Source organism: Branchiostoma lanceolatum, chromosome 15 (genome assembly GCF_035083965.1).
Source record: "Branchiostoma lanceolatum isolate klBraLanc5 chromosome 15, klBraLanc5.hap2, whole genome shotgun sequence".
NCBI lineage: Eukaryota > Metazoa > Chordata > Leptocardii > Amphioxiformes > Branchiostomatidae > Branchiostoma > Branchiostoma lanceolatum.
The window spans coordinates 10,779,597-10,799,737 of record NC_089736.1 but is presented as its reverse complement, the minus strand read 5'-3'; the positions used below and the strand labels follow the sequence as shown (position 1 = coordinate 10,799,737).

Genomic DNA, 20,141 nt, shown 5'->3' with positions numbered 1-20,141 from the left:
GCATGTAAGAAAAGTTGTGTTTCCGGTTACCCGACCGACCCTAGCAAAAACCTGCCAACCCTAGCCATTTTTTTGTTGCTTTAACTGGCAAGTAACATACATGATTGAGTAAGGAGCATTAAACAGTTCGTGGTTCATGTCCCTTATAAATTACTCCTGAACATAAAGTGCATAATCTTTTGTTTCCATTATGATAACATATTTTGTCTTTGTTATTACAGAGTCAGATTACCTTAAGGTGGTCAGGATGGACGGATGCTTTGAGCGGGGTCACACAGTATGAGTACAGTGTTTATCTGTTGGTCGCTACCGGCAACGAGCTCACAGAAACTCATCCATCCAAATTTAATGGAATCGTTAGCTCAAGCAACATTCAATACCCAACTGTCACTCTAGCCACTGCTGGCGTGTACTCGGTCGTACTTACGGTGGATGACGCCGCAGGCAACTACAGACGTACTCGACGCTTCGTCCTGTACGACAACACCAATGCCGTGGAAATTGACTCTCACCATCCACTCGCCATTGCCAGCAGTGTTCCTGGCAATGGGGATACTTGGCTGCACTGCACGGCTTGTACAGTGACAGCCAGCTGGCCTAACCATTTCATCAACCGTTACCATAACCACAACAAGCTCCTGAACACCATCTCGGAATTTTCTGCCGGAATAGATGCTGCCTATGACCAAACGACGGGTACGCGTAGTAAGCAGGCCATTCCCAACGCCCTGGGAGTCACACAGTTCCAAGTAGCCTATGGGAAAGACCATGCAGGAGGTACCACTTTGACTCAAGTACCCAGCAGCTGGACTTCAGTAAATACAAATACACAGCACAATTTAGGAATCAGTAAGGTGGACGGTGACACCATCAAGATATGGGTCAAAGCAAGAGACATTATGGGCAACGAGATCACTGACAGCGTCACCGCGCACATCGATTCCTCGGGACCAGTCATTGAAAACCTGTGGCTTGCAAGCGGAGAGGAAACCAACCTTGTCGTACACAACTCCGTGGATCTGTATGAAATGCAGTGAGTACTTTGAAGTTCACTTCTCTTGAGGGCTACGGCATGACAAATACGTCATCCTGCATGGCATTCAAGTGACTTTACCTTCATGTAGTGGCACGGACAGATGTTGTGCAGTCTGTTCAAAAGTGTTTTTAATAATTTCTAGAGTATATTACTTTGTATGCTACTGTATCAAGAATTGAAAGGAAAATTCACTGAAGTGAAAAAGAAGATATGATCTTCCACGTCAGTAGTTTGTAGAAAGGGCCATAGGTGAAACACTGGCCTTACAAAGTTTTAAAAGCTGAGAATCAGGGTTTCTATGACTAGTTTTCTCCTTCTAAAGTTATGTGACAGTGTAGGTGTTGATGTGAAGATTGTTTAATGAAGAGTGACAGAGGGGCAGGGATTATGTTAAGGGTCACCACATGCGTCAATGCCTGGGGAGAAAGGTCTCAAACCCTCAAGCAATGTTGAGTCATAATCACTGAACAAGAGAAGCCAATTATTGGAGCCAGTTTAAACCGGCAAGATTTTCCACATTTTCTACATTCAGACTATTCGAATTCCTTGGCAACTTTTTCGACAAAGTAAATAGAAACATTTTTGGTTCGACATCATTTGTGAGCATTGTAGCCTGTGCTTACATAATCTCTCCCTGGCTGGGGTTAATGACCCCCTGCCACTGGGAGAGCAATTTAGTTAGAAGGCTAGGAGCATGGGTGTTATCTTTGCAGTAGAGGTTATCTAGGCAACATTCCTGTATAATCTCTGGCCCAACATAATCACCTGTGATCAGTACTTTGCAGGACTGTCAATCAAACCAAGGTTATGTCCTTGATCAAACAGCACTCCTGCCCAACTACTAATCCTTCCCCCCCCCCACACACACACAATACTTACATGTTACTAAATCAAAGTTATATAAAATTATATAAATCCAATGTAACATACATTCTGAAACAAGTCTTAACTGTTATTTGCAATACAAAAAATTGGACATTTCGACTGTACAACACCAGTCTTTGTCAAGGAATGTTAACATACATGTACCTCAGTCACGGTGTCAGCTGGGCTTTACGAGTAGTCACACTTTAAGAGCCTGGTTGTAGCTCAAAGTGACTTACAGTTGCTAACACATTTCCTTTATCTCAAATTACAAACTGAAGCAAAAAAAATAGCAAGGAGGTTAAATAGAGAATCCATTTAACCTTCTTGAAAATAGAAAGAAAGAAAAAAGGAAATGCCAACATCATGATGGTAGCTTAACTTTCTTTTGTGATTTGTTGGACCACAGGATTCAGTTTGACGCATTTGACCAGCATAGCGGACTCCATGACATTGCCTGGACACTGGCCGACTTTAAAACGTCAGCCAGCATTGCAACAGGAGTAGTAGCTGTGCAAACGTTAACCGTATGTAACATTTTCTATGATGTAGAAAATAATGTACGCTAATCAATGTACTAGTAATGGTGGCTGGTATATCAGTGGATGATCATTTCAGGAAGACTCGTCACATGAAGTACACTTGATACCAAAGCCAAGGCTGAAATACAGTACACGTATTTTGCCAATGCCACTGTTACATTATCTAACTTCTTGCTGTGTACTTTTCAAATAAGTATGAATGTTATTATCTATCATACACTAAATCTACATGTAAGATAAAATGAAAACAGTTTTTCCTATCCTTTAGTACTTTACTTACTTGACACGGACATGTTACTAGTATGTAGTAACACCAATTTTGTATATTTCTTGGTCCTACTATTATTATCAATCATTATACAAAATTATAAACAAAACAATTTTTCACATATTTAAGTACAGCATCTGTTTTTCTTCAGTGTGGAAGCAGCTGTACCACTAACTGTGTGATGGCTGCAAGGGGACCATGTTACAAAAAAGATTACGCCATCACCTTTGACCGAAGCCAGGTCGATGTGGGTGGACATGACCACGACTACCTCCTGACCCTCATTGTCAGGAACAAGGCCACTCTCAGCACAACAGAAACACTGAAGGTGAGTACTGATGCCTTGCTTTTATATTACAGGGGAGTACAATGAAGTGTGTCGTACCATTCTTTGTATTCGACTCAGCGGGGTTGCAGGCTGTGAATTGATGACACTTAATGCAGAAAAGGACGAAATGTGTGTTGGTCACAACACCGGCAATAGCTGCCTGTGTCTCAAGTGTATTCCACTGTTGCAATTCTAATAAAATCAAGTCAAAATCGAAAGGGACATTAATCATAACAGTTATAATTACAGCCCCCGTCCCAAATGACGACTGAAGTAGTTACTGCTGCCTATGAGAATAGCAGGATTAGATTTGTAGCGACATATTCTCCTGTAGATCCAAAGTTATCCTGGTTGCCTGGTTGGCATATTTCTTGGTTACACTTGGTTACACAATGCTACGCTTGCACTCACTTGATAAGTAGTTTGATACGCCCTACCGTGCTTGTTGAAACTTTTGCCTAAGCCATCGGATACCAAGACATCGTCAGCTACAGTGTCTTCCGCCTCGCTGGTTTCCTGTTAAAGAAACGAAGGACAACGTCAAAGAGATAGAAATAAGCCCGATCATAGCACACCGCGGTGGGAAGGGGGGCGCGCTTGTCCCAATCTATAACACGAAAGTAAACGTCTTATCTATCTAACAACCTTCAAAGGACTCTTAAAAGTACCACGAACCATTTTCAGCTCTAGCATGTCACAAATATGCACATGGGCGTCCAGAAACCTGAAAGGATTGACGTGTCAACCAAGTTGAGATCTGCGAGAAAACCGATGATGATGAACTGGCGACCTCTGAACTTGATAAGCGACCTTTGACCTTATTCGGGGAACCTGATGACACCATTTATTTAGGCATCACCATATATATGTCGAACGATAGGCTCCATATATATCACAGGAGGAATGAGTGTAACGGGCTCTTTAAAATCAGTACACAGTGTATCCAAACCGATCTTAAAGTAAGTTAGAGCTAGCTTCAACTTGTTTAGCTCACATTTAGCTGTTGTTTTGTTGTAGATTTCAGTGGACACATCACCGCCTCGCCCTGGAAATTTGCACGATGGTCTGAAGGGGCAGCCAGAGATAGACTTTCAGCAGACGACAACGATTAATACGTGGTGGGACGGTTTCTTCGACAAAGAGAGTGGCGTTAAGTTCTACCAGTATGGCTATTCTACCAGTTGTTTGACTGCAGCTGACTTTACGCTACCAGAGGGCTCATCCGTGAGTACTATGATCTACTATTAGGCTATGATTATAGACTAATACTGAACTGAAAGCCCGACTGCAACAGAACTGAAGAACTGACGAACTCTTGTAGACTTGCCCTACTCTGCTGTCAACATTAGGCTATGATTATAGACTAATACTAATGATGACTGATATTCACAAACGCGATATGATTAACGTCAGTAAGAACATAATGCCAACTATTTGTCATCTATCAACACAGTCACAGGATTTTTTGTTTAAACTTAAGTCAAGGAAAATAACGATTGGAGACATTCCTTTCTGGTTTGGTACCCTAGTTCCTAAATCTTAGCATAATAACTGAACTGTACCTCGACAATGTTCGTCGTTGTACCGGCTCTAAGATTAATGAATTCAAACGGTTTCACAGATAACCAGAACAACAAACACGCACGCTGTCTACACCGCACCATCGCCCGGGACCTACTTCTGCACAGTGGTGGCCTACAACCACGCGCTGGACCCGTCCCCACCGGTGTGTTCTGACGGCGTCACGGTGGATGTCACCGATCCCAGTCTCACGGCAATAAACATTGACAACCTTTCTGTCCGACCTGGGGTGGTGAAAGATGCTGGCGGTGACGTCTGGTTGATAAACCAGAGGCGGCACCGCGTGCTAGTGTTGGACCCTCCGGCGCAATGCCGGTAAGTTCAGTTTCTAAAGTCATGTTCACATCGTCGTTGTCAGTGATTTCTCATTGAAATCCGATATATAGGGACGTCCCTGTAGCAGATTCACAGTTGAGCCTCCTGGTTTCAATTAGCTGGTAACTGGGAGACCCCGGTTCGAATCCGGGGATGGTATACTTGTTGGAGCTGCACCATCTTTCGGAAGAGACTAAAATGGGGGTCCCTTGTTCGAGGAGGTGCCTCCAGCACGTTTCAACAGCCTCATTACTCAGATGGGTACCTAGTGGCTGTAATAATACAACATGGTGACTGGCGATTATTATTGTAGAAAATATGCGATAGATAGAGGCGAGAAAGTACAATTTATCATGCTATCCGACTGTGACAATACGAACCCGAAGGAGATAAACTGCTTTTCATCTTGCTGATGAGCTGATGGCAATCTCTGTTAGACTTGACTCAGAATCACAACCTTAAGATATGGACTTTTAATTGCAGTGCCGTGCCTCAAGTAAACAACATTGATGACTACGCCCCGAGACTCGATCTCGTGACGAACACCACTCTCTCCGACCAATACTGCGCTCAAAACCAAGGACCACCATCGACCAGCTATCTTTCGGTCGACCGGAATGTGAGTACAATGTTGTTATTCAGTCTCTCTTGATGGCTTGTATTTGGCGATAATTATAACGACTTACAGTTAAAAAGATATTATTTTATAGTATTTTTGTACCGGCAAGGGTCATCCATGATGACTATACATTTAGTCTTGATCGAACAAACGCATACAACCGACCGCTTCTACAAGCAGGGTGAGAAATGAATACGACTTTGATGTGTATATATCAGCGAAATTTGCATTAGCAATATGTGTCGGGCAAAAGAACTTTCTCTACTAATATAATAGAACGAGAACTAAACTTGCCTTTTTTTGGTTCTCCAGCTGTTTGCTTCCTGGGACGGTGAGGATGAGGGCGGGATTTACGACTTCTCGGTGGGGCTAAGCAGCACCAGCAGTACAAGTAGCCCTGACATCATGGCCTTCACCTCCACCACCGCCATCCCGGAGCTCAGGTTCTCCCACCCACACATCAGCCAGAACTCTCTATTCCACCTAGTCATCAAGGCTGAAGATAGGGCGGGACGAACGACCACCAAAGTAAGCCGTCTACGCATTGTGGTATAATCAAACAAACATCACAACTCCTACTCCATGTTATTAAAACCCACGTCTGCATGAATATGAAGTAAATCCATGCGGACATGAAGTACTGTAAGACTATGGACTTTATCATCCCAACACCACCAGAGCCAACAGCAGATCCTACATTGTAGACCCTACTCGCTCAATACATCGGCTTAACGATACTTCGGCCTGTCTAGTTCATTCCAAGATTATAATGTTGAACACAACATGGTGTCAGAAGTGGGACTCAGCTACATGCGTAGTTTTGCATTACTCTACAGGGGATAAGTTAATTCGTTCACAGAATATTTCTGAGGTTGTTTCATTAAAACCAAAAGGGCTGTACTTATTAATTGATTCCTCCTTTTTTGCTTGCAGGCTGTGGGTCCCATTGTTGTAGACATAACTCCACCTCAATTTGTGGGACAAATATCGCTGTCTAAGGAAGGGAATTATCTAGTAGGGCGTTGGTCAGCGAACGACTTCTATGACCAAGAAAGCCAGGACCCACTGCAGTATCAATTCGCTGTTGGTAAGTTTTGCATTCTATCAATTCCACTTGATATTCGATGAAATGAGAATCGTATCAGGTGAGGGCATTGTTACAAAATTCGCCTTACTAATAATGTGAATCCATGAATCCAGTTAAAGCTGAAATGATGTGGCCTGACTTTTATTTAGGACGCCACCCAAGCTCCGCTGACATGTCGAGTTTCCGTGATGTTGAAGCTAGTGGTCCCTGCGTGAGCGCTCAACCTCCGAACTGTGCAGCTATTGGATCAGAAGCATTATCCCTTCATCCAAGTGACAGTTACTACATGTTTGTCAAAGTGACAAACCCGGCAGGCTTGTCGGTTATAGGCACCTCAAGACCTTACAGCATACCCGGCCAATTACCTGCGTACGGTGTCGTCTTTGACATTGCGCCGGATGAAGATAACCCAGCCGGAAGTCATGTAAGCTGTTGTTATCGATATACAATCTGAAAGCTAATAGTGTTTATTTCAAGTCAGCCGCGTAGCCGCTATTTACTTTGTGACCAAGTTCCCCTAAGTCTTTTTGCTTTATAGTAAGTTCTTTTGACTTTATAGTAAGTTCTTTTGACTTTATAGTAAGTGTTCTATTTTGTCCCACGCCCACTTAGTAGTATCCTGTGCCCATCGTGGTACTAGTATTCAAAAAGCAAGTACTAGTTACCTGTCATATTACTCGCAGTTCTGCCTTTATGGAAAATGAAATTGCTATTAATGTCGACTACTTAAATATCAAGGTTGTTATAACTTTGTCTTTTCTTAAGGATTATGAAGACATCGACGCCCAAACAGGCACCAGAGTGTTATCTGCACGCTGGTTCGGCTTCAGTGATGATCCAGCGGCAGTTACCTATGAGGTGGCAGTGGGGACTTCTTCTGGTGCTCAGGACGTCCGACCCTTTACTCCTGTTAGCAGCACGGCATTTACCATCACCGGTCTTGCTCTCCAATACTTCCAGGTTTGTGCACTTCAACATTCTCAGTCATCGTTTCCCTCTGTATAGTTTCATTCAATTGCACGCATTCAAAGATAGGCTTAGAGACACTTGAATGAAGACATGACAGAGCTACTAGGTCAAGCTTGATCAACCTTGCGTAGGGCCTGATACCACAGGACGGAGACCGTTGCGCAACCGATGGTCGACCAAAAATCATTGCTCACTGAAACCGTTAAAAGGTATTTGATATCATTAGAAGATCATTGGAAGACCTTGGAGATCTTTGAGCGCTCACTGAAAGACCGTTGACAAATCTGTCGAACTTTTCGACGCACAACGTTATTGCTTTTAAGGAATTCCCAGTTAATGTCAACAGAGTGGTGAAATTGTGTTCACAGATGTGAAACTACTTGTAAGTGTACTTTTCGAAATTGTTGTAACGTTTTCATCATTCTGAAAATTTCCAGACCTACTTCATCACCGTAAGGGCAACAAATGACGCAGGGTCGGTCACAGTCAGCTCAGACGGGGTCACCGTTCTAGAGCACGACGGCCGGGTAGAAGGGATGGTTGTGAAAGATGGGCCAGGATGTTTCGATAACCTAGACGGTAAGAGAAATTCACTCTTGCAGCAGTACATTTTCTTATAGGAATTGCTTCTTGTTGTTCGTTTCCACCTAAAAGTGCTATAGCTTCATATGTTGTCCGCTCTTTTGAATACCAAAATATTTTTTGTGTATTACAGATAATTGTCAACAAGAATTTCAGCTATCGACGTCCACTTTCTGGGTACGCTGGGAAACGCCGGAAAACATCCAGGGATTCACAAGCTTCTACTGGACCGTAGAAGAGGGGTTACAGAACGGTAAGTTATCATCATTACTACAAAACTGATATCACCAATGGAGAATAAGATCTCGATATAAGATATCCAGAACAAGTGATACATAAAGAGAATAAAGCGCTTGACAGATTTAGATGCGCTGATTTTAAAATGGGAAAGTCCCAACTTCATAATTTTACAGCTAAATGCCTGTTAAGGTCAATGAGCCCCGTCCGATCTGATAGATTTTCAGGCGAAAAAAACGGGTGGCTCTTGGGCGATTTTGAGGTTAGAGGGAAAATTGGCAAATAAGAGCAAGATCTCTGTAAACCAGGCTCCGTTGTGACAGTATGTTGCATGCTACTATTGGAAGCAGGCTACTATTTGGCTGACTAGAGAATGAATGACTCCAGAGGACGCCCGGTGAGGATATTTGTAAGAAGATGGTAAGTACGCTCTTTAATCCATATCATCTGTTTTCAGAAAACGAGAGTTTGGGAGCTGAAGCATGGTTGGAAGTCTCGAAGTCTCTGAGTGTGAAACGGGGCAAGGCAGTCCAATCCAACCTCAACCTTCAACCGGGTAAAATATATCGGTCTGTGATCACTCCTTGTTACAAAACGGGGTGCTTCGGACCGGTGGCCAGTAGCGGCGTGTGGATCACTCCAAATGCCCCGATTTCGGGTCGCCTGAATATCAATGAGACAGAGGCTGATGGAGAGGATTCTTCCACAATCGCGTTTAACTGGGACGCCTTTAGGGACGAAGATGTGCCCACATCCGTGTCGAGCCGAGCGATTGGTCGATACGAGTGGGCACTGACATCCAGTACAGAGAGAAAAGAACTGCTATTGCCATGGACTACAATTGACCTCGACAACAATGATGAGGTAAGCGTAAAGAAATTTATGAAAATTGTGTTGGTCTAACCAATATGGCTTGTTTCTGTGCATACTATTTTGGGTGCCACTGATTAGTATCCAACATACATGTAATAGCGCTCAAATAACTTCTATTGTTGCTCTCTCAGGAACGCCATGAACACACGGTCAGCGTTCCCCAACATATGTTAGCTACCGGCTGCCCAAAGCTGGTTGTCCGTGGCTTCAACAAAGTTGGTTTACAGTCTTCAGTTGAAACTGACATCAATGACTGCAGTAGAAGCAGCATCGGACCTCAACATGTTGTAATTGACGCTACAGGTGGGTTATGATTTTGCCAGACCATACACAGTTGACATACCATCTTCGAAAACTGTTCCTTGTTAAAACAAGTGCACAGTCGCGTGTGTAGTAAACCAGCATTTCATCAGCGATTGATATGGAGAAATAATGCGCTTGGTTCACATACAGGGCACATTGAGCTAGAAAAGAATGCCGTATGGACCCGAGACGACGCGGACTACACATCATCGCAGTTTTCACTGGCGGCGGTGTGGCCGAGTCTGCGACATGGACAGTACGTTTGGGCGGTCATCGAGGAGTCTACAGGCAACAACGACTACGGTAGTGTGTCTGCCAGCACCCAGTTACCATATCCGTGTTCACATCCGCTCGCCATATCCTGCGGGAGCACTACTGACGAGTACGTCAACGTCGAAGATCTGGTACTCCAGCATGGCAGACGCTATCACATCTGTATCCACGCGAACAGAACAACACTAGTGTTCGAAACGTTTAGCCAGGAGCTACCGGCAGTCTCTGCATGTAGTGACGGCATCACTGTAGACCACACGCCGCCAAGTCCGGGAAAAGTTTGGATCGAGAATTCTGACGGAAAGAGTTACCAGGTATGGTGTGACAAATCATATCCACATGTTAATCACAAAAGAAGCCGCTGTTTTTTCTTTAAGTCAAAATTCACACATCGCTAAGGTTCCTCGTGGTTACTGAGAGGGAATTTGAATGCTCTGGATAAGGGCTGATGATGTAGTTGATTGTACGACTGATTTTGTCCTGCTGCAGTCATCGTCCTCGGAGATCGTTGTAAAGTGGGAGTCGTTTGTGGACCTAGAAGAACACGGAACATCTCACCATGTCTCCGGCATCAGGACATACCTGTGCGCCATCGGTGAGTAACCCGGCATCTAAGTTGCTTTTAAATCAGTAAAGCTCTCTATGATTATGAAAATCGCGATATGCTATAATGGTTTTCACTCTGTATGGTATTTTTATACTCTTCACAGGCACCTCTCCTGGAGGTATAGATGTTAAAGATTTCACAGAAGTGGGAAACATCAACAGTGCCATTATCCACAACCTGAGACTTAACAGTGGAGTTACATACTATGCAACAATCAAAGGTCTGCAACTTTTCACCTTATAATTAAAGACAGGACAACAGCGTTCATACAAAGCTTCGTAGGCTTTGTATGAAGTTCTAGTTTATTCCTCCTTAGGATTATGAGTAGGTGGTACTGTACAATAGATACAAAGATAGAAATGAATAGTTTGTAACCTAAAAAAAAGCAGTCTGACAACACAAAAACAAAAGCCAGTGCAAATTTGTCTCAAAGTTAACTTTCAGCTGTAACTGCTGCAAACCCAGAATTTGAGATATCAGAATATTGTGGTAACTCACCAATCAGTAATCTTAACTACCCTTTTATAACTCAACAGGAGTTGACTTTGTCGGACTGTCGTCCGTTGCTGTCTCAGATGGCGTGACCATTGATACAACACCCCCTGACAAGAACGACAACGCGGTTGATATTGGAGGTCTATTTCTTGAATCACTGGATTCCATCAGTGTCAGGTTTATGGCTTTTCTTTTTATGCTTTTGAGTAGAGCATCGTGATAGAACCTGTTCTTGTATCAACTACTAATATTTACTTCAGCCGTAAGAAAGTTCTTAGAAATTTGTGATCTATGAATACATATTTTCATTTTTCCCCTTTCATGTACAAAGCTGGTCCGACGTGTTCTTCGACAAAGAGAGCGGGGTTACCTCGTTCTACTGGGCAGTTGGGTCGGCTCCTGGGGTGGATGACGTGGTGCGTTTACAACCTGCAGAGAATGCTATGGTTGAAGACTCAGCGATAGATCCTCCTTTGCTGGAAGGCCATACTTACTATGTAACAATAATGGTCAGTAGTTTGTATTGTGTTTTTGTTTGCATGTACAAGTTGACTAAGTCAGTGTTGTCCCATTCGTTTCTAGTTTTGGCATAGAAGTTTCTATTTTATAAACCTTTTCGGAATAAGTGTTTAAACTTTCCATATTTCTTCCAATAGGCGGAGAATGGAGCTGGTCTTGTCAGCACCGCCATTTCTCACGGCTACGTGGCTGAGACGTCCCCACCTGAGGTTGGTTTTGTGTATGATGGACCCCCCACGGACCCTCCAAACGACCTGGACTACCAGACTGACAAGACAACCATCCGTGCACATTGGGGAGGATTCCATGATCCTCACACAGACATCATCAGTTACAAGTGGAGAATCGGAACATGTCCACTGTGCCGAGATGTCCTAGAGGAGGTGGATCTTGGGATCAAATCAGGTATTTTTAGTCGATACGTCCATTTTTCTTGGATGGCAAATCCTAATCAAACTAGTATTCAGATTGTAGAAAAATAATATAAAAAGAAAGCTATATTATATTACTAATATGTATAGGGCAGGTGATTTTTCTTAAAAGAAACAATTTTCTTATATCTTTTATGTTTTTGATTCTAATGTCTTCCAGACATGTCAGCATCCAATCTGCCGCTCGTTTCCGGTTTTACGTACTACGTGACGGTTACAGCGTGTAATGCTGCCCAACTGTGCACTACCGCTTCTTCTGATGGAGTTCTGATAGACGACACGCCGCCTGTCGCAGGGACTGTGTACGATGGAGCCGCTGACATGGATCTCCAATATCAGCCATCTGCGTGAGTAGACATTTAGAATGGTTGGAAGTAACAATCCACCTGTACAATTCATGAAGGAAATTCGTCGCTAGACGCTTGCTTGCTCCAATTGTTCTACTTTCCTTGATCATAGAAAAAGTTCAATATAATGTCCAAAATGTTTCAGATATCTACTGCGAGCCAGTTGGTTTGGTTTCCATGACGCCCATTCTCAACTGTCTCACTACGAGTGGCGTGCGGGAACATCGCCTGGCGGCAGCGATATCTTATCTCCTTCACAACTTCATCTGACAGAAACGGCATTAGTTACCATGACAACACCCATGCCCGCAGACACCAAAATCTACGTGACTGTCAAGGCATACAACAAAGCAGGGTTGTGGGCAGAAAGAAGTTCAGATGGTTTCATCATTGATGCAACCGCACCAACAGTGACTACACAGACTGGAATTGACCTGAGCTGGGGCTCATTGAAGGCTGATTCACAGGTATGTTTCTATAAACCTTTTGAAGAGTTTGGTAAAGCTTGCATAGTCTTTCTGATTTCTGCCTACATATGACGCAATATGTGATAGCCTTGTCACCATACGAAGCTGAATATTTCAGGTCATCAGGACACTTCTAAGAGTCGCCTGGGAACTTGCTGACCCCGACTCTGGCATAGATTATCATCTCCTGTCTGTATCCACTCATCAAGAATCTCGTCATGACCTCCCTACAGTAAAGGTGGGGCGTTTGTTTCCTTTGTTTTATTTGTTTTGATGTTGAAGCCTCTGCTGTGGGGCATTAGAAATGTTTTTCCCATACAGACAATCAAAGATGTTCGATCTTATTACCGTGGTGTGGCTGTACATGGCTCTATATACTTACCTGCAAGTGTATTAATGTAACTCTTTTGAATGGAATCAGTAATTTATTTACAATTTGATGTGTTTCATCGATCTAAAACGTGCTTGCTTCACCCTTATACAGGTTAGCGGAAATGACCAGAGCTACACATTCAGTGACGTCACACTGCATGATGGGAACAGCTACTCGGTGACAGTGGTCGCCTGTAACAGGGCACAGCTCTGCACAGAATCTACATCAAGCCAGATCATGGTTGGTTTACATCGTCGTTTATAGAATTGCTAAATAGATAGAAGTTACAGTATTCAAATCAAGCAACATTGTCAATGTAGTCACATCGATACATGCCTTGATGGAATTGTTGTGTTCATCTGATTTAGACTCGCTAATTCTTGAGATTAATGTTTTGCCTTAGGAGAGGAGTTTGATACTTTAATGTACACTTATGTTAGGTGGACGGCTCACCTCCAACAGTAGGCACGTTCGCAGTAGGAACGGACCACGTCATAGATAATCAGCGTCCTCAAAGCGGATGGATGACGTGGCAAAACAACGTCAACGGCAATCCTACACTTCTTCGCTTAGCATGGCTGGGCTTCACCGATGTGCATTCTGGGATCAGGAATTATCGAGTTTTCGTGGGAACCAACTTTGAAGCAGACAACCTGATTCCAGTAAGTATTGAAGTGGAATTTGTAAAAAAAAATTGACATGTTAGTAATATACAGAATACAACGATTTCTATCTCTAAGATCTTAAAGTGATAGTGTGGAGCAAACAGTATACCCCATGGCCCATGGATGAATGCCTTGCATCTAATTGAAATCCCATAGAAACGTTTGATGTTTGGGCAATTTTATGGATACAAATATTATTACCATGACATTCTTGTGCGGTTTTGACCACATTATTACCACCGGAAACAGAACAGTAATTTCATTAACGATTAAATCTATGAACTGCAGTCTGGACCTGTAGAGGTTGCCCCCAGCGGACCAGCTTTGACAACCTTGGAAGGAGTGGTTCATACCGCGGAGATTCCTGTTGCCACAGTGCTGAGCAGTTCTTCAACAGTCTACATCAAGATCGTTGCCGTCAATGAGGTACAGTGATCAGTCAATTCTTCCTCATGAAATAAACAAAAATGAGGTAGTGTTTTCTTGATAGCAGTTGCAACAAAGCTGATGTTTTCATCAGAGTCTCAAGGTTCATACCTGTAATTTTTGTTTGTTGTTGTTCTTTTGAAGGCTGGACTGAGAGGACCTGCTTCCCACGAAGCTTTTTCCCTTGTTGCATCCGCCGCCGACAGGGGTTTTCTATCCCTGATGAGAAGATGCCAGGCCCACTCCTGCCAAGGACACTGCACATGCGCACCTCAGGACCAACTGTGTACACCAACACAATCCTGTAACGACATAACTGGAGGTAACTTGTGTATGATTAAATGTCTATGGACCAAAATAGAGCCTTGTCAATACTCTGAACCTTTGCTTTTGATCTCCATTTCTTTTTGAAGTACTTAAGTGTGCATCAGATACTAACCAACATTCCATTAAATCCTCCAGGAAATCCAAACACGCTGATAGAAGTTTATGATGTCATCGACCTGACGGACATCTCCTCGGTATCTGGAGGGGACGACATCGATTACACACCTGCTGGAGACTTCCTGGCTGCCAAGTGGAAAGTCACAAGAAATGCAGGCCTCCCAGTTAAGAGGTACTTAAAAGTTATTCAAGAAACTGACTAACTAACTCGCAGAGTACACTTTGTCTGCTGCTACATACAGGCAAGGAAACGCCAGGTTTCACCAACAAGCTTTAAAAACTCATGGAAATCTGTCTTTTCGTGCAGTGACTGCAACAAAGTATGTGACTGTTTTTATGTTCACAGATACGAGTGGAGTGTAGGAAAAAAGGGTCAAACTGTGGGCAGCGGTGTGTTTGATCTTTTGGAGGACAAAATATGGCAGGAAGCAAACGGTGCCAACTACGGTGTCATCCATCTACCCGTTACAACAGATGGTGGTAAGTAAATCTCTGTAATCAAATGTCTACTCGTCATCGTATGGTCTAATCTTCCTTGCCAGCATTTTTTTGAGCCTAGCCGAAAATAATCTATATGAAATATTACTGTCTTAACCTTTGTGTTTTTTCTACATTAACACAGCTCACACCTTGCGGGGAGCAGAATATGTGTTTTACGTCAGAGCATGGTACTCACAGACAACGTACGCAGTCTTTTCTTCTAGCGGGGTCATGTTAGACATTACGCCTCCTAATGTTCACAGCTCAATAAAGGTACGATATATAAAATCGAATAAAGAGGCTTCGTAACTTATGAGCAACAATATCTATATACGTACCATTATATGTTAACACAACCTATATCCTGCTTCTAATGGAATTGGTGGATGTATGTATTTGGTGGATGTATGTATTTGCATCAGTCCCTAGACCGTTAGACCTACATGTATAGACCATATAAAATATACGTCGATGAAGGTTACACATCAAGGTAGTAAAATACGCAAGATTACAGTTACTCAAGCTGCTTGAGTGACCAGTTGCTTTGATTGTTTTCTTGTGTAAACAGACTCTAAAACAGACCCCTGACTAACGACACTAGGTGTTTTTAAAACTTTGGAAATATCAGACTCAAGCCTTCAAGATTCATTCACAAATGTGATTTTCCGACCACCTGTATAACATTTTTACCGTTATTGCTTTGGTCTTTAGGTCAAAGACCTGATGACAACATCTGCCACCGTAGACATTGACTACACCACTCAAACTGCGACGCTTGTTTGTGGATGGGATGGTGTGTTTTACGACACCGACAGCGGCATCGATGGTTTTGAAGTTGCTATTGGGCTTGAATCGAATGGTAAATATAAAAGCGAAACTAGGATACTTAAATAATTGATGCACTTTATATTGAAATGCTCGTGCAAAATACACCAAAGAATTCACTGTAGTTATTGGATGCAAGAAGTTAGCACTAGAAAAATACAAACAATGGAATGATCCAAACGCAGCATATTGATCTCCTTCAGACGAGTCTATCTCACCGTACACGGACAATAAGGTCAGCAGCGCAACAACAACGCACCAACTGGATGGTCTATCTCTGAATGAGGGAATAAGATATCACTGCAACGTCCGTGCATTCAACAAGGTACTGCTGTACAGTACAGCCTCGTCAGACGGTGTGATCGTGGACACGATAGCGCCAACGGCTGGTGTCGTCATGGACGGAATCGGTATGTTTCTTCTATCATGATTTTGACTTAAACAATTTCTATATATTAATCGCACTTCTAAGCCTAAGATTAAGTATCTGTCATAGTGGCAATGATTTCAAGGAAGTGGACAGTGCAGCATGTAGTGTTCTAATTTAGCCACGTTTGACCGACCAATTTTGCTAATAATGAGTTCTGTTGTCGTTCTTTGCTTCCAGTTCTTCACGATGTTGAGTACACAAATGTGTCCATGTCCATCTCTGCTTCATGGCACGGCTTCTGGGACTCGGAGTCGTTTCTCCACCACTACATGTGGTGCCTGGGAACCACTACGGCAGCAGCAGAGTGCTCCGTATTGGCGCCTACAGATGTAGGACTTCGAACCGCTGCAAGGACTCAGCTTAACGCGGCACTAGATTCTGGTAGGGGTTACGTTATGTTTTGAAACTCGAATATGGACTTCAATGTTTTAGTAATGAACCAATTGGCGTACCATAAACCAAATATTGTACGTGTCATATATCAGTATAGTGTACATATATACATTTTGCATATTGCAAGCACTTGGATACTACACTTTAATATATCTTACATCTACGTTGTAACAGGTGTAAAGCACTACTCGAAAGTGTACGCTGTCGACGCTGCCGGTTTGCAGTCAAATGTCGCAAGGTCTGACGGAGTGACCATCGACACGACACCCCCGGTTCCGTTGGAAAAGTTGGAGGTCGGACAGAATATTTTGGAAGATTTCTCATTCGAAGAATCGCCAAGCCCAATCCGCATAGAGTCGGGAGAAGCGCTGGACTTTAGTTCACTACCTTCTTTCACGTCATCACATTGGACCATTGAAGACGGCTCAAGCGCTGCTGTTCTGAACGCGTCTGCGGGAGATCACGGGAGCAATGTCCTGTACCTAGCAGGTTCCCTCTCACAGCTGCTTACTACAACCACAGGCAGCAAGTACAGACTGACATTATCACTCCTCCACAACCCCTTCGTACAGAACAAGCGGTCAGACGAAGAAGTCCTGATACAAGCTCCTGGGATCAGCAAGGTTGTTCAACTGTACCGCCGACCTGGTCGACATGATTCACCGAACGAGAACCGGTGGCAAAAAGCTACGATCTTCTTCACAGCAACGAGCGCGTCGTCCTCTATTTCTGTAGAAACGCCAGGAAGAACGAGGGGGATCCTCGTTGACAATGTTAACGTTCGGCTGTGCAACGTCATGGAGGCCCAGGAAGGAATGAGCAGCAACAACAGCGTCCATGTCGAACTTCAAATCATCCATGGCCTGTCTTCAGTGTTCGCCAGCTGGGGATTTGTGGACATGGAGAGTCCCATAGTTGACAACATATGGGCTATAGGTATGTCCACTTCTTCACTATTGTCATTGCAGTATCAGATATCTAGTCCCCGAATGCTACATGTGTGACGGGTTACATAAAGTGCATCACCATTTACAAACCTGGATGTGTTCTATATGTAATAGCTTGTTTTATACAGCTAGTGACAAAACGTACATTTTTGTCAACAGGCACAGTACAAGGAGGAACCCAACTGCAGGCTTTCCGCTCTGTTGGAACCAGTGACCAAGCAATCAACAGTGACTTGACCCTAACCCAAGGTTCAAACGTCTACGTCACTGTCGTGGCGGTCAACTCAGCTGGACTTCGCAGTGTGGTGCATTCGCAACCAGCCATGGTGGACAAAACGCCTCCAGTCATATCCTTCGTTCGGGATGGATCCAGTGACAAGGGTATGTGCAATGTCACAGTCGCGAATATCAATTATCAAATCAAATCATGTCAGTTTCTTTGACACTTCAATGAATAGATAAAGTGAATGACTAGCGTTCTTTCTTCTATTCCAGATGACGACTTCCAAAGTGACAACGTCATTTCCGCAAACTGGGATGCTTCAGATCCGGAAAGCGGAATCAGCAGGATCGAGTGGGCAATAGGTACATGATACCTTTTAGTACAGAATATCAATACTGCCATCATTTCATTAACAGTGTTTGTTTACAGTCTTTTTGTGAATTAATGATAAGGCCTTATTTCTTTCCACGTTGCTATGAAGAATTGTGATGTCAACGTTTTGTTTGGAAGTTAGATTGTCGTTACCTAGTTTGCTCCTTAAGTCCTTCAATGGACACAAATGACGAATCAATTAATTTTCACGTCTCTTGATCTCCTACCACAGGCATGGACCCCGGGTCGTCTTCAATCAGTGATTACACTGTGTCTGAAAACTCCGGTAGTGCTTCAAAGTCGGTGAGTGGTCTTTCCCACGGACAGACAGTCTACGTCACCGTGAGATGCCACAACAACGTGGGTCTGTACTCCACCATGTCGTCCGACGGCGTCACCATAGTGAAGAGCCCGCCCAGCACGGCCGCAGCACAGCTAAGTGTGCTGACTCGCTCAGAGACACACTATCCCACACGAGGCAATCACCAGTCACAAACGGACATGCTGCAGCTGTCATGGGGCGGATTCACTGACACGACAGGCATAGCAGCTTACCAGGTATGAGGCTCCGAAAATGTAAAAATCTAGCACTGTATGCTTCTCTACACCCGGAATCTGCTACAGAAGAGAACTGTAGTAAACTTGTATTGTCACACTTCAGATAAAAGTAGACCTAGTGTTGATACTTCACCAAATACATGTCTCAATCCATGCAGTATACCCTGGAGGGACCGGGTTCGGATAACTCAACTTGGTACAGTCTGACTCCCTATGGAGACACGAGTACTATATTGGGCCTTCATCTTCAGCCAGACGCCAGCTACAAGGTGTTTCTCCGCGCCGTCAACAATGTCCAGATGGAGAGTGCGTCACTCCAGGCTGATGTCCAGATCATCAATAGTAGCCCGTCTGTGTCAGGTATTACAGCTTTTGTACAATAATTCAGTGATGTATAAACAACTTATCTTCAACTCAACAATCAAAGCCACCACGTGTTCTTTATCCAGGCATTTGTGGTACAGCCAAAGTTTACCATGCTCGTTTAACGTATTGTGGATGTAAGACTATTACAGGTTTGGTATGTACATGTATAAAAAAATTACAATATGAATGTTGCTATTTCATTGATACTCTGTCGTAAATACCCCATCTGACGTTCATATTGTTTTTCAGGGGAGTCTAATGTGACCCACAGCTGGGAAGATGACACGAACGTAGTGATAGACTGGGAAGGAGTCTTTGATGCAGCAACAGACCTTGTGTACGAGATCACCATTGGCACAACCCTTGGCGGAAATGACGTGCAACAGTGGGTTGAGACCGTGGAGACCAACATCAAAGTAGGGCCGGTGGATCCTACTAAGCACCACTTCGGAACTATCACTGCCATCAACCCAGTCGGGATGTATGAAAACGTAGCCTTTGACTTCATTCGTTAAACATGAATATCAAGAGCACCACTCACATTTATGAAAAGGAATTTACAGATAATTACCACGATTTTGATAATGCTCCTGAAGTCTGTTGTACATGCATATGGCGACAGACAATAGCGCGCTGCATGTAAAAGACAATAAGCTTCATATATTATCATTCGCTAATGAGGGTATACGTTGTTACTGACTGATACGTATAGATTACTGATATGTATAACCGATTGGGACTTAGGGCCGTGCTTGTACGTAATATGTACGCAGAATGTTTACATGAAATGGCATAGCCATAGTGAATAGAGAATATGTCACTAGAAAATATTGATAGATTTTGCAGCATTGGCTGATAAGTATACAATAGTATAGATATAAGTCTTGGTGGGAGAA

At 43.4% G+C, this 20,141-nt stretch overlaps 2 protein-coding genes across 2 annotated transcripts; both read left to right on the top strand.

Annotated features, from left to right (window-relative positions):
* Nucleotides 1–213: 213 nt before the first annotated feature.
* On the top strand, nt 214–6,768 carry LOC136421114 (uncharacterized). The gene is made up of 9 exons (XM_066408265.1): nt 214–1,033; nt 2,310–2,427; nt 2,862–3,038; nt 4,056–4,262; nt 4,660–4,934; nt 5,418–5,553; nt 5,866–6,081; nt 6,487–6,636; nt 6,754–6,768. Exons 1-9 carry the CDS (start codon nt 900–902, stop codon nt 6,766–6,768), a joined length of 1,428 nt encoding a protein of 475 aa, XP_066264362.1. The 5' UTR covers nt 214–899.
* Nucleotides 6,769–6,800: 32 nt separating this feature from the next.
* Nucleotides 6,801–20,117, top strand: LOC136420795 (uncharacterized). The gene is made up of 31 exons (XM_066407898.1): nt 6,801–7,064; nt 7,406–7,600; nt 8,047–8,188; nt 8,325–8,444; nt 8,886–9,292; nt 9,433–9,604; nt 9,755–10,191; nt 10,367–10,472; nt 10,588–10,704; nt 11,021–11,156; nt 11,311–11,488; nt 11,636–11,903; nt 12,090–12,276; nt 12,422–12,743; nt 12,862–12,981; nt 13,228–13,356; nt 13,557–13,778; nt 14,070–14,207; nt 14,352–14,529; nt 14,670–14,823; nt 14,998–15,131; nt 15,274–15,404; nt 15,843–15,990; nt 16,160–16,366; nt 16,564–16,767; nt 16,954–17,715; nt 17,886–18,107; nt 18,222–18,311; nt 18,554–18,879; nt 19,038–19,239; nt 19,495–20,117. Exons 1-31 carry the CDS (start codon nt 6,813–6,815, stop codon nt 19,758–19,760), a joined length of 6,672 nt encoding a protein of 2,223 aa, XP_066263995.1. The 5' UTR covers nt 6,801–6,812; the 3' UTR covers nt 19,761–20,117.
* The last annotated feature ends 24 nt before the right edge of the window (nt 20,118–20,141 follow it).